The sequence below is a fragment of the Rhynchophorus ferrugineus genome, unplaced genomic scaffold (genome assembly GCF_030347505.1).
Source record: "Rhynchophorus ferrugineus isolate W39M unplaced genomic scaffold, kcgeb_rfMv2 rfM6, whole genome shotgun sequence".
Taxonomy (NCBI): Eukaryota; Metazoa; Arthropoda; class Insecta; order Coleoptera; family Curculionidae; genus Rhynchophorus; species Rhynchophorus ferrugineus.
Window position 1 is genome coordinate 1,928,438 of NW_027472585.1, and position 24,994 is coordinate 1,953,431.

The 24,994-nt window shown below is 32.9% G+C and overlaps 1 protein-coding gene and 1 long non-coding RNA gene across 9 annotated transcripts; one reads left to right on the forward strand and one right to left on the reverse strand.

The window, feature by feature from the left end:
• Nucleotides 1-64: 64 nt before the first annotated feature.
• AGO1 (protein argonaute-1) lies at nt 65-22,712 on the reverse strand. 8 transcript variants are annotated; one of them, XM_076408105.1, is made up of 15 exons: nt 22,296-22,712; nt 19,507-19,714; nt 16,288-16,541; nt 16,026-16,226; nt 15,390-15,633; nt 15,110-15,332; nt 14,947-15,055; nt 14,762-14,883; nt 11,992-12,184; nt 9,990-10,123; nt 9,749-9,933; nt 8,029-8,380; nt 5,976-6,309; nt 5,672-5,871; nt 65-3,950 (listed from the first exon to the last, which is right to left on the reverse strand). In XM_076408105.1, the coding sequence occupies exons 2-15, from the start codon at nt 19,694-19,696 to the stop codon at nt 3,842-3,844; spliced, it is 2,850 nt and encodes a 949-aa protein (XP_076264220.1). In that variant the 5' UTR covers nt 19,697-19,714; nt 22,296-22,712; the 3' UTR covers nt 65-3,841. The 8 variants fall into 8 exon arrangements, with proteins under 8 accessions (XP_076264220.1, XP_076264221.1, XP_076264223.1 ...); XM_076408106.1 differs by having other exon boundaries at nt 12,004-12,184; nt 22,296-22,707; XM_076408108.1 differs by having other exon boundaries at nt 12,004-12,184; nt 19,540-19,714; nt 22,296-22,673.
• Nucleotides 22,644-24,254, forward strand: LOC143198727 (uncharacterized). Its single transcript, XR_013006279.1, has 3 exons — nt 22,644-22,776; nt 23,195-23,438; nt 24,020-24,254. It is a non-coding gene; the product is annotated as an uncharacterized LOC143198727 (long non-coding RNA).
• The last annotated feature ends 740 nt before the right edge of the window (nt 24,255-24,994 follow it).

A 24,994-nucleotide genomic window follows, 5' to 3' on the forward strand; every position in this document is an offset into this window, starting at 1 on the left:
CAATACCAACCTAAACACATAGTGTAAATGTAAATTTGTTTGGGGTTATGAAAACAAAGATCACTTTTGTTAATCAATAATTTATTAGATGATAAAATACACATTAATAAACATAAAGCCTATATAACAAAAAAGAATCTAAATATTAAAATCGTTCTTGGCATGGTCACGCGTAACTAAATTCGAAAGCCACTTAAACATATGAAAATCCAACAAAGTAAAAAAGTCTGGGGGCGAATAAAGAACGGTGGAAATTCGTACGACTGGATAATTCTAAATATAAAGTGGATTAGTCAAGAATAAATACCTTTAAAAATATTATTAGGAAATGTAGTTTGATAAGATCGGGCCAGAAAATGTTCATATCACAGATTTTGTTTCTGATAAATATATATATTCTTTTAGATAAAAAAAGGATAAGAATAGGACATGAGAGATCATTTGCAAATAGTACATACGGTACAATACAGTTATACGACTAGAATTAATATAATTTTAGGGTAGCTGAGGAATTTAGAGGAATGTGATACAGTAACTATATAGATCCTATCAGATCAATCATAACACCCTAATACTTTTTTACTTTGTACAATAAAATATCTAATTAAAATTTATTGGCAACATAACCTTAAAAATAATATGTGATATGCAACGGAGACTAAGAATTATTTGCATTACTATTTGCATCAAAATAAAGTGCACTAATTTAATAATAAAGGAAAAACTAAATACTAATGTTGGCCACGAAAAAATATACATTTACAACCTAAGGAGTAACAAATTGATATCATTTATTTGTAGAATTGTGATATTACTAGTACGCCGCTTGTAATCAAAAATCATTGATAGATAGCAGTGGATTATCATGGCATATTTTATTTAAATCTTTGGAATTACAATGGTAGTCCTCATGTCACAATCGAAACTGAATCCTGAATTTATAACATCAGAAAAATACACAATTGACGTGTAATAAAAAGGAAATAAATAAATAAAGTAAATATATATATATAAAGAGACTAGAGAACTGTTATTATTGGGTTGATATTCCAATATATCAAGGGCTCGCGTGTTACTTCATATCATTTTAAAAGCAACGAAGCGAAATAACAAACGCACAAAGCTAAAATGCGATAGAACTGGTGCGATCCGATATTCGATTATTCGGGATTCAGTTTCTTTCCGTCAATTCCATGCGTTCCATACCAGGACGTGATAAATTATTGCAATCATCAGTCGCAGAACCCAAACCATTTTCGATATTCCCGCCGATTGTCCTTTCGCTATCCCTATTACATAATTAAATAATTAACGTTAAGTACACAAAATGATACTGTTTGGAAAATATTGGCAAAAAATCTTTGGCATCGTACAACGTCCATCAATGATTCCTGATTTGGAAAAAAAAGTACACTTACTGCTAATGTTATAGATTATGTTTTTGCAGGCTTGAATTTCATTCGTTATTTCCCGGCAACAAGTTCCTAATTCCTTAAAAACTACGCGTTTGTCTCAAGCGGCCAGTTTTATGTTGAGCTGTTAATAAAACCGAAAGGGATTCGAGATTTCATATAAACTACCGATAACAACAAAGTAAACGTGTGTTTTTTTTACGACACGTTATATAGTTATGACGCGTATGAAAACAACACAACATAAAACTGGCCCTTCCATTTAAATATCTAGTAATCCTCTGCGACTACAATAGTTACTTTAAAAATAAATAATATTCATTCCTTTTTTTTTACCATATATAAGTTAAAACAATAAAATTTGTTAATACAACAGTTTTTAATTCCAATCATACGATATTGCTATATACACGGATTTAGTAAAATAAATTGAATTTGTGTGATTATTCTTATGCCACAAAATGACCGAATCGAAAATGTTTGTTGTATTAACAAATCCATTTACAAGAACGTATATGAAGTATTCTTTTTGTGCCATTGGAATGCATTGTCTAAACTTTGCATGTGAAAATTATTGTCTAGACATAAATATATTATTTGAATACTTTTATTTTACATAATAATTTAAAATAAGGATATGAATAAACAATATGCAATGTTCTGGTTTTAGTAAATATGTATTCTGTTTTCCTTCTGAGTTGATTAATGTCTAGAATATACAACAACACGCTTTGTTTCAAAAAACCCCTATATATATACATATATATCTATTCCATATTATTGTTTCATAAGTAAGACCGATTTCAAAATCTGCATCTCAATAAATAGCAATCAGCCTCTCTAATAGAGCGTTTCACAATTTCAATATGTTCCCCCGTGTCACACCCCACAAAGTATTCTTTATTATTACTTTCGTTATACTAAACACTCTAAAATATGCACACATTCTAAAATAAGTAACTCTATTAAAGCTTGAAATTTGACCTCTTAATTGGAATATAAAGAAAGACATCGTGCTAGTAAAAAAATATTCACATACATACATCACACACACACAACCCTATCGATATATATATGAATATACCTGGCTTTCGGCATCTTATATAATAAATATCTTAAAAGTAATTACACCCCTATAATTCCCATAAAAAAAGAAGGCTTCTGAATTATGATTGGTTAAGTTAAAATATTATTTAACTGCCAGTGATCTAATATACATGTATGGTTAAATTTACATACCTTGCTGCTTGAGATCTTATTGCATTTTAAAGAACGAGCATTGGAAACGTCATTATACCTAGAGTTCATGCTAATTGATCTCGTAACGTCGAGTATGACTAAATTAAATAAGAAATGTTTGAAGGCAAATAATTGACGCGCAGCGACTTTGCTAAATATACAGAATCATACAGGTGATATCATATTAAATGCACACAGATAAATGACGTTTCATAATTGTTGGTAGTGAGAGATATTGTATATCGTCTGAATATTTAACGATGAGACCTTAACAATAGTAAACGTAAATCACGCTCGAAAACCGTCAACAAATTCGTATTAACCAAAAAACTAAATTTAGGCACATGAATAAATACAAGTGATGATTCAACATCGAATGCTGCCGTGTTTGTAAATATTAAAAACAATTGAACAAAAAAAACAAATTGCCATTGACGAAATTAGGTGTGTCACTTCTATACTAAAAACTAAAATTAGTAATAACATATAAGCGGGATATAGTTTCCATCACTTTTGATTATGTATTTCAAAATAACGAACAAGCTTGTTTGATCACTATAAGGTTGAGCAAATGTAAATAATTCGAATACATATAATTTTATAATGTTGGGGAGTCTGTTAAAAATCTGACTCTGCATTTGAGAAATACTTGGCTAACAGAATGCAAATTTCTATACAAATTCTAATTGCACTAAATTGATATTTTTGATACTTTTTGACTGTTTCGTGTATTGTATCAGTATAAATACAAACACACAATATAGATATATTCTTCCTATTAAATAATTGTTTCACTTTTACCTAATTCTTTATACATACATATACATATATATGTATATATACAATAAGTACACATTAACATGTACCAACGTATATACAAACACATACATACATGTATATACTGGAGAAATTGTTTGGGCATATTATATAGGCACATGATACGGTGCTTTATAATTATATTATTCGACCCCATAAGTGAGTACTTGTCAGTAGAATAAATACTGGAGAACCACTCAACGCCAAACTTAAAATAGACAGTATTAACATACTCTCAGTCTAGACGCTGGAAATGAGCTACATTTCGTTATAGTCCTCTCAGCATTTTTCCCCGACTCTTACCAGATCATTCTTGTTAAATGGTTTTTTTGAACTATTCTTTCTCCATGCTGCTTCCCTTTACAATCAGGTAGTTAAGCGAAATACATGACTTTTTTGGTATCCGCGTGAACGGTAATCGCTCTAGCCATGGCCGTCGGAGTTCTGTCTTCCGAAGAACCAGACTGGTGCGAACCCTCGCCACTGAAATGAAAAAATGAAGGTATTGATAATAATTAAAAAACTAGATTTGTATCGATCATATTTATGTTATTCAATTATAGTTGCCTGAAAGTAATTTTGATTTATATCAAAGTCACCTTCAAACCAAAGTGATGCAAGTCACAAGGGTTCCATTAAAACCAACAGGAAGTGTGTGAAAGTATACGAAGGAGAAACTGAGAGGGAGATAGACATCCGATTAAAAATATAAAGCAATATATGGTATATAAATACAGGGCCCACTCTAGGCGAAGAAAAATGTCCAATTGAAAAAAATAACTATATTTATAAAACATTTTATAAAGGGGCGACACTTAACATTTAAAATTAAGTACCAACACAGCAATTAACATTTACAATTAAGTACAAACGAGTTAATTTTAAAGAGTTATAAAAGTATTGTAACTTTTAAAATGTTTAAGATCTTTTTTTGATAATATCGGTTAAAAAAAATGTCGATTTTTTCTTTTCAAAAGTTCCAGTCAGTCTTAGATGATCACTGGATAGATGCAGTCCACAATATCCCATAAAATCGTGATCCTATTCGCCAAGCGTACCGGAAAGTCGTTACCGTTTTTTTTTTCGAAAATAAAAAAAACTACTTGGTTTTCAAGAAAATAAAAAGTATAGGCCATTTGATTCTATACTCTTACCCACTTTGAGTAAATTAGTCGTGTCATTTTCTAACTTCTTCAAAATTGGCGACGTGCTGGTCCGCAAACGCGTGTCCCATTGGTGCGAAAAGTTGATAGTCGGACGGGACAAGGCCTGGAGAGTACGGCGGGTGCGATAATATGTCCTATGTAAGTTTCCTTTACCGATTTTGCTTTGTGAGACGCGTATTATCGTGCTGTATCGGTCGCTAATCGTTTATTAAGCCACATCTAAGGCTTCTACCAATTGTTTTTGAGTTTGGGTTGGGTCTTCATACAATAACTCTTGCAATTTCGCATTTTAAGACTTTTTCGATCTACCAGAAAGTTCCTTTGAACGAGAGCACGCTTACTGTAAGTTTCTACTAGTGGATTTTTTATTTTGGTTAAATATTCATGCATGCAAATTTTTCATGCACGAAACTTGACATTTTCAAAGTGGTATAAATGTATAACGCTGTTAGCGAAAGTACAAAAATATAACATGTATAACTTTGAAACTTGATGTCAGTAGAGTAAAATGATATATGTGTCAAATCATAACTTGGTACTCCACACGACTATTTTGAAAGAAAACATCTAGTGTCACCTCAATAATTTATAATATCAAAACAATTTCAACAAAGAAATGTGTTATAAGACCCTATCTGGCACACCCCTGAAGATCCTAAATAGGCCCAAATCTGGGAGACAATAATTCAGATATTAGCAACCATAAGTCTCAAGTCTAAAATATAATGGATAATAAATAGTTTCAACGTGTATGGAAGTAATTTTCCAACTCTGTAATATTATCTAATATTTGTTAATGTTGGACATAAATTGTAAAAAAAAATATTGTGATTGGCAAACTTGAAAATCAGAAGCTGTTAGATTATAGTGGGGTTTTTGAAAGAGATATTACCATTATAAGAAAAATGTGCCACTTGTTCTAAATAGAAATTACTTTTTAGACAACATAAGAGATAAATATGACATGATTTATATTTATATGTACTGTGAGGACTGATTAAAAGGCTATAAATGTTATAGTCAATGTTACACACTAACCTGTCATGTTCTTTTTCTACTAGGTGATATCGAGCTCTAAAAGCGACAAGATGAGCGTAATACGCTGGAGCAGGAATTGAAACCGACCGTGTACAACGGACATAAGTGTGGCACAGTTGATAAGTGAGGCATTGAAGCTCATCAGAATCTAGATGAGAATCATCCCATAGCACATGATAATGTGAAGGTCTCGATGTGCCCTAGAAAAAAAATGGAAATCGTTTTTAAAATAAATAAATTATTATTTGAATTATAGATATTAAATACTTAGGTGCTTTTTTTCTGAGCTATTAAGTGTATTTACCTGAATGCCCTGGTGACTACATAGATAGAAGTCAAATTCGGTCGGATGAGTGATGCCTACGTCTACAGTTGTGCCGGCCGGTATATTCCCACTCTTACCACTCTGCTCTTTCTTATCGGCACAGAACAGCCTGGTGTGATGTCGCTTCTGAACAACTATAAAAGTGATGCCAGGCTTGTAATCCGTCTCCAGTTTAATACAAGCCTCGCGAATGGCCGTCAATTCACTCTGAAGTAACTGCAAAAATTGACCTTCGGATACGCCGTCACGGTACAAGATAATCCGATGTGGTTTGTAGCCGCCAGTAGATTTGTAGAACATTATTAATAGTTCCCTAGAAAAAAATCCAATAAAAATATAGTTTTAAGTGGTTAAAACAGCGGCACTCCTATGGCAGATGCAGTAACACTTGAACTACTATTAGAAGCATTAAATATCCAACTATGGGTAGATTAGTTACAAAAGCTTTTTTCTGTAAATGTTAAAAGGAAACCCCATTCTATTAGTTCACCACTCTCAAAATAAAATTATCCTCAAAGTGAAAAAACAAAAGAATTAATGAATGATCCAAAATACTCTCTCCAAGCATATTAATAGAAAATATAAATTGAACTGAAATTTGACATTCATATGTCGCAAGATCATTTACTGCAATACACCAAAAAGCAAAAAAAAAGATTACCAGTACATCTAATCCAAACATATATTAAATACAATAACAGTTAATTTACATAGCACTCTAACAAAATGTAAGTTAATAGCCTTTATATACATATATACAGTCATTACAATTATAAATTCACACAAAATACAAATTAGTTAAACTACACCACATTAGATTTACATCCAGTAGGTTTGACCCCTTCCTATTGTTAACTAAATGATAACTAAAACCATTTCATGCTCTATACATAATTACTCCACCTCTACAAATAAGATCTTTAAAAATTATTATTATATAATTGTATAATAATGTAAAACCGGTAGTTAAAAAGTTGACCATGACCATAACCATTAATCCATTATAAATATCAAATTACCGTTATCACTATAAACAATGGAAAAAGTGTATACATATAAAATCGATTTATATTTAAGAACTGATAAAAAAAGGGAGATCCCTCTATTTTAGCAGTCCGTGACGGGCATGTTTAAACTAATGTTTGAAAAAATAATAATCATGATTAATCGACAAAGTACACACCTATACGATGTTCACAATGTGACAATAAAAAGTTAGTTTGGTGCAGATTTCCCGTGGTGGACCCTACGTGTCAAACAACGGACAGCTGGACGCCATTATGCAGTAGCGATTTGATGGTATGATCATTGCTCACAGAGGACACTGAATTGATTAACAAGATCATGGTATTTGACGTCACTAGATTTTTTGAAGTCACTGGTCTATGCCAACAAGCTAAGTAGCTCTAATCGGATCATCAGATCTCAATTGGATCCTTGTCACTGTGAGAAGCCTCGGTGGATATTTGAACGAAATATATACCAGATATACCGGAAAGTCATTACCGTTTTTTTCAAAAAAAAATTACATGATTTTCAAGAAAATGGAAAAATTTATTTATTCAAAGTATTGACCCAAAGTTTGTCCTCTGAGCAAAACCATTCATCGAATCATTTTCTAACTTCTTCGAAATAAGCGAAGTGCTGCTCTGCAAGCACGTGTGCCATTGACGCGAAAAGTTCATAATCGGACGGGGCAAGGTCTGGAGAGTACGAATTAGAAAAACTCGTAATGACTTTCTAGTACAGTTGGTATATAAAGAGAACACAACAATGAATTACTTGAACTTATTCTATTTTAACATCCACACGCCCTTATTGGAAAACCCTAAATTTGATAGTTTTACACATTTTAATTATACAAATAATTAACCTAATATTAACAATAAAAACTCACAAGCGATACAAAAACGTGTTAACAAACAAAAAAGCAACTAAATGGCACAAACTCGTTATTTTTTTACTTACACAACACAAAGCCCGCTAGTCTAATAGAAGTTAGACATGCTGTACTCAAAACATATATATGTACCTGACCATGGAGCTGAGCTCCTGGATAATCTCCTGACGGTGCTGTTGAACTCGCACCGTCGCGGCGTACCTCGACGGATGAGCGTCCATCGAACCAACAACAGCGGCGATCGATGGCTTCTTGTTATCCCCGGCCGGTGGATGGGTGACATCCGCTCCGAGGAAAATTACCGGTTCGTTAAATATCTTTGGACGTATGGATGGTACGAGGATACTGTTGATGCCACCCAACTTAACATTTATCTTGAGGCACAAATTGGATAGGGTTTGCGGTGACGTCTTATTGACGTTCTTCGCTTGAACACATTGGGTTGCCATACCGAGGACCGTATCGCCCACTCGTTTCACTTCGGCTAGAATATGTTTATTATTGATATCTGCACGTATATAAAGCACACATTAACATATGGTCATTCGAATAAAACTGCCAATGCACGTCATCTACATCCCCTTTAAGCTCAGAGCATTTTTTTCCCTCATTTTACTAGTTAGCATTACTGTAGTTAAAAAGATACAGAATGAATTTTTTTTCTTATTCCAGAATGGCCAGCTTGAACCAAATGGTCTTTTGCTGATGTCGCTTCGGGTTAGGGATAGAGAAGTGTTTTGCGAGCGACAGCGACCCTGGGTTACGACTGAGATTGTCATAGTTGGTTATTCGTAGTTACTACCAGCGTTAAGGATAGGTAGGGAATTTATCGTTTTTAAGTTGTTATCGTGTTCCAAGACACACAGGGAGAACTTTACACTGAGCATGTTCGTGAAACTTCGTGACGTTCCTCATAAACCATGGGGCATTAATTAACGCGTAGACTATTTTGTATTGGAACTGTTGGAGTAATTCAAGTTGTCTCTCAGAGATGATGATGTACCTGCACCACACTTGTGCTCCGAAGAGGCCGACTGGACGGACTAGCATTTTATACAGAGTCGCTTTCTGGGGGATAGAATGAAATCTGATGCGCCCGAACATGTAACCAAATCGGTTTCTAAAACTCGATTTTTGTTGGTACTAGTCGACACCGTTGATAAATAAACCAACTCTAAGCTACAAATTATTGTGGCAGTTTAATTAACTGTAGTGGAAGTCCTTCAATAAATATGTATTAGATATACCATAATATTAAAATAAATAATATTTTATAACATTATTTTTGTTTCATTATTTCATTTACATTAATATTTTTTTGTCAGAGTTAAAATAAACGAAAACTTAAAAAAAAATTTGATGTGCATTGACTGTTTTATTGGAAGGACCATAGATATATATTATTGTAAAATGTTATAATTATCTCATCAATCAATAAGTCCCGAGCCTGACATATAGATGATGCCACCTCCTAATCTTCTAATGCTAGCCTAACCTCAAACGATACATGTCAAAAGCTTGATAATATTGTCATGAGTACTGGCGAACGGAGGTTTAGTCTAGTCTAAAACTTTGTGGTTTTAGTGCCATAGCTTTTGTTGAAAAATCAAAGAATGTCTATGATAATCGAATTATGTTCCATCTATCTTACAATTCAGCTGGACACCAAGGAAAGAGGTTTTGCTCCAATAAAGAAGCGATTGCCGAAGCTGAAGTCTATTTCGAAGACAACAAACAAACCGTTGTACGACAAAGGTATATTATATGAATATATATTGAATCAAGGTGCAAGGCTTATTGAGTGATACATTAGAAACGTTTTTAAAAAATTAAATGGTTATATAAAACTTACCATAAACAGGTGTTTTTCCTGGCAGTACGACAACAACTAATTGTAATGATTGAAAAGTGGTCTTCAAATATCGAAACATAGGCTCTACCTGATCGGGTCCTGTGGCATACTTGCAGAAGCACGGCTGACCGATGATGGGCATACCAGCGTCGTTTGATATTTTCTGTAGCTGCTGAGTAAAATTCCTGAACAACCGAAAGTGTTTAATAAAAAATCAACTTCAACAAATCGACGTATATACCTTAACGCGTCTTCACGAACTGTACGCTGAGGCGCAAAACACGCGATAGCCCAAACTCTAATCTCTACTCCGGTGAAAAATTGTTTTCCACGCATATCCCACACTCCCTGATTTGGGCAAGCTTGCTGCTTACTCTGTAACAATTATATAAACTAGTATGACTTTTTAAATAAAAATATGCTTATACTGCTCATTATTCGAAAATTGCTTTATAATAATAAAGTTATGATCATTATAAGGATCAAAAATGTTCATTCTGGACTACTCTGATTGGTTCAATCTGGTTTGGTTTAGATGTGTGAAAAAATGAAGCACATGCTTTTATAATATAGTTATGAGTGCATTACACTTACCGCAATGTTAATTAACAAACATAAGCATATAATTTTTTGAATGTTAACGCTTTTATTTCATATTATTTTATAGCTTTAGTAATTTTACTTTCTTGTTTCGATTTTCTCTACATAATTATTAGTGTAGCATATACATTTTATGTGAATGTAATTTTTACATATAGTATATTCAATAAAAACTCACGTTAACAAAAGTTTTAATGTATTGCCTATCGTAATTTGTAAATTGGTTTTAAAATCAAACAATATTTTCCTTCTGATTCTAATCAAATGTCTGCAAAATTCTCCTAAACAATAGTGATAATAATACAGGCTATAAACTCAAACGTTGTTTTAGCGCTTTGCTTGTTTTGATAAATTACAAATCGCTGCTTAATATTACTCTAATACAAAATGTCGAAGCCATAGAGTCAGGCACAGGAAAAGCACCTGAGATCATTAACATCGAAGAAGAATCTACAGTTGAATAAATGTGAATAAGCCCAAGATGCAGAACATTATGTTTCTCCATGATGGTGCGTATGGAAAAAGGGAAAAATATTACAAACAAGACAAACTTGCAGTTTATTGGAACTCTGTATGAACTGTAAAACCAAAAACATACTGTGCATCAGATATCCTATTATTATTATATTATCAGAACTATATATTAATTCTAAAAAATGTACATCAGATGGCGTTCCTGTGTATTAATCGCATCAAGTACATCAACTTCATGTTGAAGCTTCAGTGACAGGCTTCACTTCTCTGTATGTGCAATTTCGTCGAAGTGTGACTAAAAATGTTTTCAGTTCAATGGAAATATCTGAATTTGTACCGAGAAAAGCGCGATTGCGAGAAGTTCTCAAAAGGTCATCAAGCTTATGGCACTTATGGTCTATTGATTTCAACACGTGAATACGTGACAAAGGAGACAAAGAGCGTTCTGGACAGCTAAAAAAATGTGAAGACTAGGATCTGAAAGCATTACTGGATGAAACCATCAAGGGGGATCGCTATAGAATACAATTGCTGCGTTTGAGCCTAGCATTATGCAAAAAAACGGCCGAAATACGGACACAAGCACAACAATGTTATTGTTCCGCATGACAACGCTCGACCACATATTGCAAAACCGGTATTCTCCAGACCTTGCTCCTTCTAATTACAACTTGTTCTGACACATTAGCAATGACCTGTCTGAGCCGCACTTCTTATGAAGATACCAAACAATGGGTCGGTTAGTGGATAGCCTCAAATATACATAATTATTTCGAGATATAATCCATAAAATGTCCGAAAGATGGGAAAAAATAGCGGCTATCTATGGACAATAAGCTTCCAATTGAACAAAAAACTTTTAAAACTAATTTATAGGTCTAATATAATAATTTCAATCCTGCGAAAAGTGTATAATATATCAATAAATATCCCATAATAAAACAGAACAACATTAATATACCACAAAACCAAACACCTTCCACTAACCATATTTTACTACCATCACAGCAGTGCAACACAATCAAACTACTTATATATGTTTACCCCAAAAAACACCCCAGACATTTAGATTAAAAAAGGTACCCAAAATAATGTTCTAACATCTATGATAATCTACCAAAACTAAAAGTTAAAATAAAATAAAAAAATAATACAACAAGGAAACTAACGTGCCAGCCCACCTGTCCGCTGAGGGAAGCCACTCGTCCTCCGTACTGCAGCTTAGGTGGCGGAAGTACCCTTCCACGTACTTCCATCATGTTGTTCGATATTGTCAGACCAAATTCCTGTACGTATTCGTCATTATTGAAATCTGCCCTTCGCACCAGATTGTTAATTTCACGCTCCCTATCAGGTGCTGACCTATAATAAATAATTACTCAAAGTTACATAATTCTCATATATAAATCTGGGTTATGAAACAGGTCAATTGAAAAGTCCCCGGCCTGGCACATAGATGGCGCTACTAGAATTAAATCCATATGTTTTTAGTTAGCCCTATTATCGAACTGTTTATAACCTCTTATGTTCAATGTTGACTCAACCAAGATCGTCAGAAGATTTGATCACATTTTCAACAGGTCAATTGAAAAGTTCTCGGCCTGATACATAGATGGCGCCACGACAATTACATGCATATGTTTTAGTTAGCCCTAACTTTTGTTATTCTGAAAAAAATGGATAAAAAGGAATTTCGCGTGTTGAGGAGGGAAAAAATACAGTTGAAACAAAAACTTTCCGAAATGAGCACCGAAGACGGTGAACGTGAACGCCCAAAAGAGGTTGTTACAGACGAAAACATTTAAAAAATCCACAAAATTATTTTGAATGACCGTTGAAAATTGAAATAGAAATTGAATGAAATAGCAGACACTCAGATATCAACTGAACGTGTACATAATATATACGCGAATATTTAGGTATGAGAAAGCTCTGTGCAAAGTGGGTACCGCGCGAGTTCACTTTTGACCAAAAACAACGACGAGTTGATGATTCGGAGCAGTGTTTGAAGATGATCAAGCGTAATAAACCCGAATTGTTGCGTCGATATGTGACAATGGATGAAACATGGCTCTATCATTCCACTCCGAAGTCCAATCGACAGTCATCCGAGTGGACTGCACACGATGAACCCGCTCCAAAGCGTGGGAAAACACAACGGTCGGCTGGCAAGGTTATGGCGTCTGTATTCTGGGATGCACAACGGACCATTAACAGCGACTATTACATAGCGATATTGGACCGTTTGAAGGACGAAATCGCTGAAAAACAGCCGCATTTGAAAAAAAAAAGAAAGTGCCGCTTCACCAAGTCAATGCACTGTGTCACAAGTCAGTGAAAACGATGGCGAAAATCCATGAATTGGGCTTCGAATTGCTTCCTCATCCATCGTATTCTCCAGATCTGGCCCCAGCGACTATTTCCTGTTCTCAGATCTCAAAAGAATGCTCGCTGGGAAGAAATTTTCGTCGAATGAAGCGGTGATCGCCGGTCCTATTTTGAAGCAAAGTACAAAAATGGTATCGAAAAGTTAGAGGGTCGCTATAATCAATGTATCACCCTTGAAGAGAATTATGTTGAATAAAAAAAAAACTAATTTTGCCAAAAAAATGTGTTTACTATGGTAGGCCGGGGACTTTTCAATTTACCTGTTATAACTAGGTTTACTGGGCAAGAATAATTTTTTAATAAATTACTGGTATATTCCCGATAATTTGAAAGTCAAATATAAATATAAGTAAAAGTTTTAAGATTAATTAATTAACTAAATAATGCGTGCAATAAAAAGGGAAAATGTTTATTTACTCAATGTTAAAAGTAAAATTAAGAGAGAAAATAGGTTTAAAGGCTTCAAAAAATTCATTTTTTTTATTTGATACATCGAAATCGATAGTATAACTATTCAAGAATATACTCTGAAAATTTTAAAGTAAAAATCCAAACGATTTAATAGTTATAAGTGATTTATAGTTATAAGTCCTCCGGTCTAATGGGTGGAGCACTTGACGTAGAACGGGTGATATTGAGAGGATTTTTTGTTTCTTTTAACAATAGAGATTTTGGATATAACTATATAGAAGTATTAGTGACCCAGCAAGGATATTTACATATTAAAATCAGTTATAACTTAAATTTCAGAGGGTACGTTTCACTTATACAGAAAAAATTATTCGTATCCGAAAAAAGGGCGTGATGATTCAAGACGTAGTACTGGACCTCGTAAAAGATTATTTCGCGGAAATCGGTATACAAAATCGGTAGTCAAATAACTGTCGTGAAAATGAAAGAGAATAAAAGAGAAAGGAAGAAAAGAAATAAGAAGGGGAAATGAAGTTTTATGGAGGGACGATTTACAAGAGAGATAGCGGTCAATTCAACAGTTTGGAGATTGGCTCCAAAACATTTGCATTCTGGTTTAAAAATCGTTGAGGTTTCGGCATATTTGGCTGCGTGCTTATTTCATGAAAGAACTTCCATTATCTTAATCATTCTGAACGAGCTTAATATTACCGTTGGAAGCAAAAGCTTCAATTATACCCAGGAAGTTGACGAGCGAAGCATAATCTGACAAAATAAATGCAAGTCTCTGGACAGTAAAGGAGCTTGAAAAGAACAGCAGCAAGTTGAAAATGACACTGACGAAGCTGATGAAGCATCAATATGATGCTGGGATGGCTGATCAATTAGTAAGTTGTTTAAATTAATTAATTACTGCCGTAAACTTACCTCTATTGCTAAATTTGTTAAATATAATAAAATAAATGTATTAAAGTGAAAGTTAAATAAATACATGTTTTCTAAATAAGGGGTAAAAAATCTCATAATTAACCCGAATTACGCCGTTCTACACCTATTTTCCCCCTTAAAATAACAGTTATGGACAAAATTATCCAGTACTTATTTATAAGTTGATATTTAAATTGGTTTTTCACTAATTACCTGGCTGTTGCTTTGATCATGGTAGAAGTTTGCATATCAGTCAATTTTTTAATGCAACGCTGACCAGCCACAATATTACAAACTTCTAGAGGTAAATAAGTATGTTTGTGCTCTTGTCCCACCTATAAAAATATATAAGATATACGAATAACTATGGTTCGAAGTAAATCAAGGGTCATTATTACCTGCAAACATGGTAAATGAGGATATCTGAGTTTCATTTTGTACTTGTCCAGGAAATATTTTGCTACTGTGCATTCAACAGTTTGTCCATTTTCCAATTGCAAGGGGAAACTATTAGAATATAAATTTAAGATATAAATACAATTCGTGCCTCAAGTAACTTACGATTGCATCTGAGCTGGTCTTCTAGTAACATTACATACCCTGTACTTTCGCCTCATTGCACCACAATGAGTAATTTCGATTTTAAGCCCCTTGATCTCTTTAGTAAACTTAACTCTCTGACTATCAGTTAGAGGCTTTCGCTGTTCGTTAATATCCCTGATGTCCAAAACCTCACACATAAATTCTATCACAGGTTGAGCTTTGTAGAATGCCGTGGCAGACACTAAATTATAATTATTATAACATAAAAGAATAAAACCACAAACAAGAGACTACATACCGTCGATGTTAAGCATCATTTTCCACTGACTAGGTCTGACAGACTGATGGAAGCCAAACCAAACTTCCCGACCACCACCCAACGGGTGATAGTATCCCTCAGGACTACTGAAGAAGCTCCTACCTACTGGGGTATAGCTCATCGACGGCAGGTGTCGCATGACCACGTCTAAAGCTAATATAGCTTCATATGGAATTTGTCTAGTCCGTCCTTCAAGTGCTTCCTCTAGTCCATATAGTGATACCTTAAATTCATAAAGGGTAATTTCTTTCCATCATTTCTAGTATCAATAATTATTATTAAAAAACACAACACTTAAGAATAGTTCTTTGAATGTTGAATTTCAGAAATATTTAAAGAAAGCCTTGCTTCAAATGTGCTTGAATTGCGTTTTAAAATTAAAACACATTCAATACAACGACTTAGAGGCAAAGTTAATTCTTAATATTATTTTAGCATATATATTCATAAACAATGTTAACCACTAATTTTGATAAGATTAATGTATCTATAAAATTTTGTAATTCTCATGATACTATTCAAAAATGATATTGTACAAAAGCATCCTCGTAATTATAGAAAAATTAAAGCGAAAATATCGAAAACATTTAGGTGTTGCTATATAGCGTGCCATACCTGAGCCACCCATTTAATGCTGACTCGAAAGAGTCTATCTTTCCCTTCGCCAGGCAACGTGACTTCCAACTCTTCCCTGGAATTACCAATAGGCAGAGGGTCTCGAGTATATAAATTATTGCGCCCGTCAAACACAGGTTTTAAATTACCGAATATTTTCCCATAAGACTTGACCATAGTTTCAATGATTTCACGATTTACCTAAAATTCATTAAGAAAGTTATGCGATCACGAGAAGGAAAAATAATCAGCCTCGTCGTACTTTACGGGGACATTTGTCTGGTTGTATGTTCACATCGTAATGGTGTACGTAGCCTCTGGGCATTGTTATTTGAAAATGGTTCGCCTTGAGACCGATGGGGCGGCCCTCGCGCCCCAAATTCGGCCGTCTGGGACATTGAAACACTGGAGGTTCCGCTGGTGACGAAACGGTCAGAGCACCAGTCGATGGTCCGGCTGTCCCTGGCAGAGCTACTGCTGTCGTTGTGGTGCCTATAGGAGCACCCGAAGTGCCTGCTGTGAAAACAGACAAACATACATAAAATCGATCTTAACACAATCTTAACAGTAATTACACGAACATGCAAATACTGCTGTCTCTTATTCAATCACAACGTCTATGCCAAGAAAAGAACTTGTCTAAAAATTACTACTAAAAGTAATAATAATCAAACAGTAAATATTAATCACGATTTTCATTCTACAGAATTCGGTGACTTACATTCAAAATTTTCTAACCGAAATCATTTACTTGATATTTTCTCAAAACAATTCACAATTGTCATCACAATCATCCATTGTTCATAAAATGGTGATTTAACTTAGTTATGCTGTTAAAAGTCGCCTATAATTCCGATAACATTCTGAACAAATGTTCCCGAAAAAATATAAGGCACAACAATAAAGAACAATAAGTGATATCCAATGGTGAAAAAAATATAATTGAAAAATGCACCTTTTCATGGACTTTTGTTTTATACTGTTTAAATTTCCTTGTTCTATACGCCTTCTATTTTTTAAAAGTTTATATGCTATAGTAATTAAGCAGCTTGTACCTATTATAGAACATTTCAAACAACGTATATAATAAATACAACACCGTCCCGATTTTTTAAAAGATATATTCATCATACAATACATATTTTATATATACAATAATAATAACTCATAAATATGAAAAAATAATATAAAATGAATAAATTACTTATTATATGTATTAACACGAAAAACTTCTAATTACCTTAGACATTTTTTAATAAAATATGCTTGGTACTTATAGACTGCAGAAAATGATATGAATAAATCAATTAAAATTACATTAAAAGAATATAAGCGATGCATAGCCATAACCGTAAAATTTTATTTGATCCGTCATAAATTGATCTTTTATTTACTGCTCACATCGATAAGAAACATATAAAGTTTCGAGGTATAAATATCAAAGAGCCCTTCTATGTAGGAGAATTTATTTTTACTTAGAATGACATTTTATATAAACTAAAGTAAATAATTGATTTAAATGTTATTTTTAATGTATTTTAACCTTGGCAAATAGTATAGTCTTTAAGTAAAATAGTAAAAACAGAAAATATAAGCTCAGAATTCCTTCTACCTGTGGTAAATTCAATAAAAGGAATGTTTATAATTAAATATTTATTTTAAAACAAAAATTTAACCAGGAATGCCACTTGATTCGTTTCCATTCATATAGTATCACTCTATAATTTATTTGTTATCTAAATTCAATGTCACTGCAATGATTGCCCTCAACAGGTTGGATAAGATAAATTTCTTCCACTTTATAAACTTGTTTTCATAAAATTTCTTGAAGCAGTAAGTACATTTTTTAACTATCTTTGTCTAGAGATCAATACTGCTCTGTCTGCTCTAAAAGGTCAGTGACCTAACATGCACTTGATGCAGACATATTTGCAAAAAAAATCCTTAAAAAAGTAACTTAAACCTTAATTTTTCTTTCGCTCAACATCAAATCACAATTTATGTTAATAACAAATCTATAAATAAATAATTATGTAAAATATTCAACTGTCGAACTATACATAGAAATTAATTTCGCATTTATATATTTCATTATTCGCCAATAAGAAATAAAACGAAATTCTAATAATATTTTGAAATATTATGCTAGTTTCTAAAATAATTAGCTTCATAATTTCATGTACATAGTTACAGACAAAAGAAGAGCCACAAAAACATTGGTCGCAATAACATTATAGAATGGTAATACAAATAAAAACAAATAGGATTTCTATGTTTGCATTATTTAATTATAGTAAAAAATATCCCGTTAAGAAATATTATAAATTTCTAACCAATATCCAACATTTTATAAACAGATCCATATATAAACTTCCAATAAAAAAAAGGATGACCTTATTTCTCGTCAAATAGTTCTGGTTTAAAATCCAATGTTAGGTTAACCTTATTGGGATGCATTTCAATTAATTGCTATAGTGGCGATTTCCGAAAATCAAAAAATAACTTTATTTTCATAATGCGGATGTCCCATTTTTACTAAATTTCACACAAATTTCGAGCGGATAAATCGTATATTTGAATTATTCCAAAACAAAGACTGACACCATCAATTCAGATTGTCTACTTAGGAAGTGACAAACAAACGCTTTAAAAACCCAGATAATGAAAACGCCTGACAAACAACTTACGTCCTCCAGGTCCTGGATACATTTTCTTTTATAAATAAATTAAGCACACAAGCACACGCACACCACTAACTATTTTTATTCGTGAAAAAGGTCTATCGTGTTGCTAAACCACGTCGGCCATTTGCAATCTACCCAAAATTCGACGTCACTGAGCACTGTTAGTCAAAACGAAACGAATATCTCCATCTCCGTCGCACGCGCGATTCTTACCAAAACGATATTGGCTAGGACAAACTACACGGGAAACCCTTGACGTTCAAATTATAGGAAATCCTCCATGAATATTCGGTTACATTTTTCAAATTTGAAAAAAACCCTTCCATATCTATTCATGAAATTAAACACAAACTATGTTTTAAATAATTTATATTATTTTGAGATGTAGTTCATTACGTGTATCAACTATATAAAGAAGTTTTTTTTGAATATATTGTTCTTGTACATGCGCCGAAGATGCTAGCTAAGACATACGTAATGGCATGACGAAGCTGTAAAGGTTGCATATACAGCAACGATCTTTCAGTTTAAAATTCAGGAACTGTCAACAAATTTAAAATTGTGATACAATTGTGAGCTCTCTTTACTGTACAGATCTAAATTGGAAGATAATAAGTAAGTAAATATTATCTCATATAATATAACCATACAGTTTATCGAAAAAAGGAACTTCATGGGATAGTTATATAATACAAATATATAGTTGAATGTTTTTAAAAAATCGCAAAATATCTTGAATATACGCAGCTGTGATTTAAACAAAAATTAGCAATAATCAAGCCAAGCAGAATACTCACTATACAGAGCGTCGAGCAATTTACAGTACGAACCGTTAGCTTGTTGCATTGGATGTGATGATGGAGGATGCCCTAAATGGGGCCCTTGAGCTGGCGGCCGGTGTCCTATGAGACTAAGAGTCGTTAGATCTGGTGGTAATAACACGGATTGCAGTCCAGTTTGCAGAGTCAGCTCCGTCTCCGCTGACATTATTGTTGAAAATGTTCACTGAAATCAAAGAAAATAAACAAGTAATTTATGAATGCAATTAAACAATTCAATTGTTTTGCGATGTACAGGTGTACAGGGCCCAACAATATAGCGAAATATATTGTTTTTATTAATTATACTACTTGTTAAAGTGTATGTATAGAAATCAGGCAGCAAAAGTTATACCAGTTAGGGGATTAGGCCGTTCATATATTTTAGTAAATTTCTTTCGTTCTTTTTATAGTACTTTTCTTTGACTACAATGACATTATTATTTTAATTGATTATTAAGTTTCTAATTACAAACGTTATTAAACATTATTATTAATATACCATCATCAGTTCTCAAAATTACTTTAATGCATTTGCTAATGACATCATCGCGCGCAACATATTTGATTTTATCTCTGTAATCATGTGCAGAAAGCTGTCCCCACAAATTGCCGTTTAAAAATTCAAATAAAAGAAAATATTCGCTTTATAATTTGAATAGTTAAAGCAACAATTTCAATCACTTCAATTGATGAGCAGATGAAGCTAAATCAGATAAATAGAGCGAGAGGATGCACCCCATCACGAAAAATGAATGCTGTTGTCCGAGAGTGTCTTTTCCCGATGAATAAACCAAGAGTTATCGGCCCATAATTTCGATCTCTTGAGGCGAGGAGAGGAATAATAAATCTCGAATAATATTCAAATCATAACTTTGGATCTTAAACATAAAATAACATAAACAATAAAAAATAACATAAAATTTTTAACCGACCCCTGTCATATTGGATTTGTTCTCTAGTGATTATACATGTTGACAAACCTTAAAAATACATGAATAGCTATTTTAGATTAAAAAATAGAGATATTTTACCACATATTTTTAAAGTAAATGTGAAAAAACGTGTAAAAAACAGAAATATTATCTGTTATAAATAGCCAATAGAAATGGTACAATAAGCGAAAAATTTTCCTTACCATTTAGTTTGTAAACAATCAATTATTGGAAGAACGTATAAGAATAACGTGGTCCTCGTTGCCTGCTAGCTGTTCTTTTTGAACTGATATCCTTTAACCTTCCCAATCTTCAAAAATCAAACTTATATTTACATATTTAGCTACCTCACATCAACTAAAATGCATTCAATGACACACACTTGAAATATATATTTTTGAATCATCTCTATATTATTGTTACTTTAATAGGTATTTTATACTAACAACGTAATTTTTAAATACGTACTTACAAAGAATGTCATTTAAAATTCGTACGTGACACTTTGACATGCCGATGAAAACAGAACGAATGAAAATAATTATTCCCCGTATTTTATAGAAATGTCCCAACATAATATTCAATTATTGGAAAAAATACAAATAAAAATAATGTAAAGAGCAATTAATCTTTCATTGCAAATTGGGTATTTAATTTGATAGTTTATTTTATCCGCATAAGTAATTTTCACCTCTATCTACATTGCTATAAATTCACACAATCAATACGTTATATTGATACATAATTACAGACAAAGAACATGACTTAAACAAGAATAGAGTAAATCAAAACATAATCTTATCTATACTTCCAAGAGCCCAATCAACCATAGCTACTAATCTGAAAATCACCGCTATTAAATAACGACAGTTTTTATAATACTTAACATAAAACAAACTATACTTTTTAAGGAAAACACATTATTAAAACCACCGTGCAAAATTCATTTAGTTGTTTCAAATAATAACAACAGAGTTTATGCTATTTTAAACCTATAACATTAACTTTAAATTTATATGGGCAGTGATAACAGGAAATTTCAATTATGATTAATACTTTGACATCTCTTATTACTTCCCAGTTAAAATAATGCGCCGTGTAGTACCGAACTGATACGGTAGGTGGCGCCTCATTACTTTCGCATCTTTCGTTTGAAACAAAAATATGTCAAAATTTATTTATAATTGTGCTCTCATTATAAATTAGAAAACATAATATTAGTACGCATAAAGTATGTTTTTTCTATATAATAGTATATATCATGGCAGTACATTTTAATTAATAATTGTTAATGCACACTATATTTATTAAATGAAGTTGTTTATATCCCCAGGTAAATGACCTCAGATTATACTCAAGACAAACAGTAATCTAAGTAGATTCGTATTGTTAAATTCTAACCCAAATATCTACAAATATGATGTGATATATACAAGAACGTATACGTTACGCGCTCATTTTTATTTTCGTTTTTTTTCCACTTGTTTGTGTATTGGTGGTTGACCTACGGCACTGTCTGGTACAATAACACGTTCAATATAAGAAAATTAAAATAATGTCAGGACTAATAAAACTTATATGATTTCTTATCAATATGTAGTAAGAATAATTTACGTGTGCCATATATAAAACTAAAAGATAAGAATACTGTGTTACTTCGTTATGTATTAACAACATTCCTATCTGAGTTCGAGGATCTTTTACTCTCCAACTCTACGTCACTGATCAGCGTAATAACAACGTTAAACCTTAATCAAACCCCGGCGATTTCGTAGTAATTGTTCGAATGAAAGGCCCACCCTGACGAACGTGCAAGTACGGATTTGTATTTACCTTGCGTGGTCGGCGCCAAACCCCAATGGCACGCAAAAACAAACGCACTTTGTCAGTCGATTGATTTTCCGCAAAAACCGAACGAGAGAGCACCGAAAAAACAATCACCGTTCACCGTACGACTCCGAAGACCCGGTCTTTGCATAAAAATCTCCAAAATAACCAACCGAGTCAAGGCTAAGCCGGGACTCATAACAACATGTAACCTGTGCACGTCTCCTACGTCTCGACCGCACGATCCTTCGCAAAACACCGATGACAGGGGCCCTTACGCGTCGAAAGACACACGCACGGACGTATATCGGCCGATATTGCCCCTATCGTAGCACATAATTGTTTAGATGACAACGAAAACGCCGTATCTCCCGGAGCCGATTTGCGATTTCACTTGTTTTGAATACCTAGATGTCTCGATTTTGCAGTCGGTGACGGCGACGCGCACGCCGCGTTGCCACAGTTACGGACGGGGAAATCATTGAAGGTAAAAACCGGGATGGCATCAACTTTACTCCGTTGTCCCATTTATGTTTGTTTTATCGCAAAATTCCTTCTTATTATAAGCCCGTAACACTTTATACGTATGTTAATTAATATTGTATTATCTAATTTTAACAAAGAATCATTGATTGTTAATACTATTTAATTTAAAATTTCTATTCTAGTTCTATTTTTGATTCGAATAATATATTCACTAAATTTCCAGTAACCAATAGTTTTGTTTAAAAAATCATCATTTTTAACATTGTCTTGTAATCAAGACGTTTATTCAAGACAATTATAATGAGCATTTCTATTTTAATTAATTTTGATAGCTACAACAAACAATTTAGAAATAATTTATTAGAACTTATATTCGCGAACCCTATAGTAGCGCACAATTCATTGATTTTAATTTTCAGAAGACCTGCCGCTTATATTTACGATACGGCAACCCCGACGCATGCGGTCGATTTATCACGATTTCACTTGCGTTACTGCGTATCCCGCCAAGAATGCATTTGGGGATGTTTTTATTTAATTGTTTGAAGCGATATCCGTATAGACGACAAAGGGGGTTAAGCAATGTCCTGCCGCAACCGACCTCACAAGATCGGGTTTGTACTCGAATTGGGAGACATCGGTTCTATAACCTACGTAGCACTGGTATATCGCTTACAATTTTTACAATCGATAAATTGTTTATTGTTGTTGTCGGTGGCGCGATTTTCTATTGTTGGCTTTTGTTGCTGGTAATTTGTCCAATGCATGTATAAATGATGTTGGCGATCGAGCCATATGTGTGCTCATTATTAGACCTTATCAGTAACAATATAAATGTGTTATCAGTATCGTATGGTTACAGTATTAATAAATGCAATATATTCGTATAAATAGTATTTAAAGGAATATAATATGTATTGTGCTAAATGTAGTGTGTTTATTGAAAAATAAGTGTTGTGTTCTTGTGTTTTATAGCGCGCGTTTCAGTACATAACCAGTTCTGCTACATATAAATAAATTGAACATTTTTTAACTTAATTATTTGTTTGTGAAAACAGGACTTATACCATATAATTTACAGATATAGCATATAATTTTTACTGAGAGAGTTACAGATTAATAAATTATTATTTTAGGCTGTTCAGTAAGTCTTGTCGTTTTGTATAAAATCATCATTTTACTATTTGAATTGCGTTAAGTTATTCAGTATAATTATGCAAAATCACTTTCCACGAATTTTCCAGATTTGAAAGTAGCTAGCAGTCGAAGAGAACCGAATCCGGCAAATATGGCGGATGATGCTACAATTCGTGCTTTCGAGATTGTGGATGCGTTATCTTGACGAATGACTATTTTCAAAAAACCAAGAATTTTGCCACTAAATTTTACATCCAATTATGAAGGTTTTACCAATTTGAAGGCAGTTTTTCTTTTGCATCTTGTTTGTTAATATTTTGTTTAATAATAATATTTAATATTCATGTGTATTTAATATTCAATAAATAAAAGTTTTATATATATATGTATATAATATTTATATTTTGTAGATAAATTTACATTATATATTTATATTTATTGTTATAGATTATATTTATATTTATTTATTTTTAAATATTATATTTATCTTTAATTGAATTTTATTTAATAAATTTATTTAAGAAAAAAATTGTTTTTTATTTAAATTTCATTGGTCAGTTAAACAGCACGTCAAGGCTGTCACATACCAAACATTACTAATGAGCCAATCAAACGTCTGACAATAAAATATTTTTCTTACAGGTGCCTATAATAGAGATTCATATTGACCAATCAAATTACTTGAATTATGAATTATGGCGCCCTCTGGATGTTGGGCAAAGCAAAACTTTGCGCCAGAGACCCTTATTGAGTTGCATCTCTATTACTCTATGGTTAGAATCAAACCGTTTATAAATTAAAAAACCAGAAAACCAGAATGGATGTGAATCTAAAAAGCAGTTTACAGCGTTTTTCATTATTTTTTATTATTATTACTCGATGAAACCATCAATGGAGGTCGCTATCGACTAGCAAAGATACAACAATGTTATTCCTCATCGTGATAACGCCACATTTTGCAAAACTGGTTAAAACATACTTGGAAATGTTAAGATGGGAAGGAAGTTCTACCTCACCCGCCGTACTCTCCAGAACTTGCTCCTTATTTTCTTGGCGTATTAAACCATACCAGATGTCCAGAT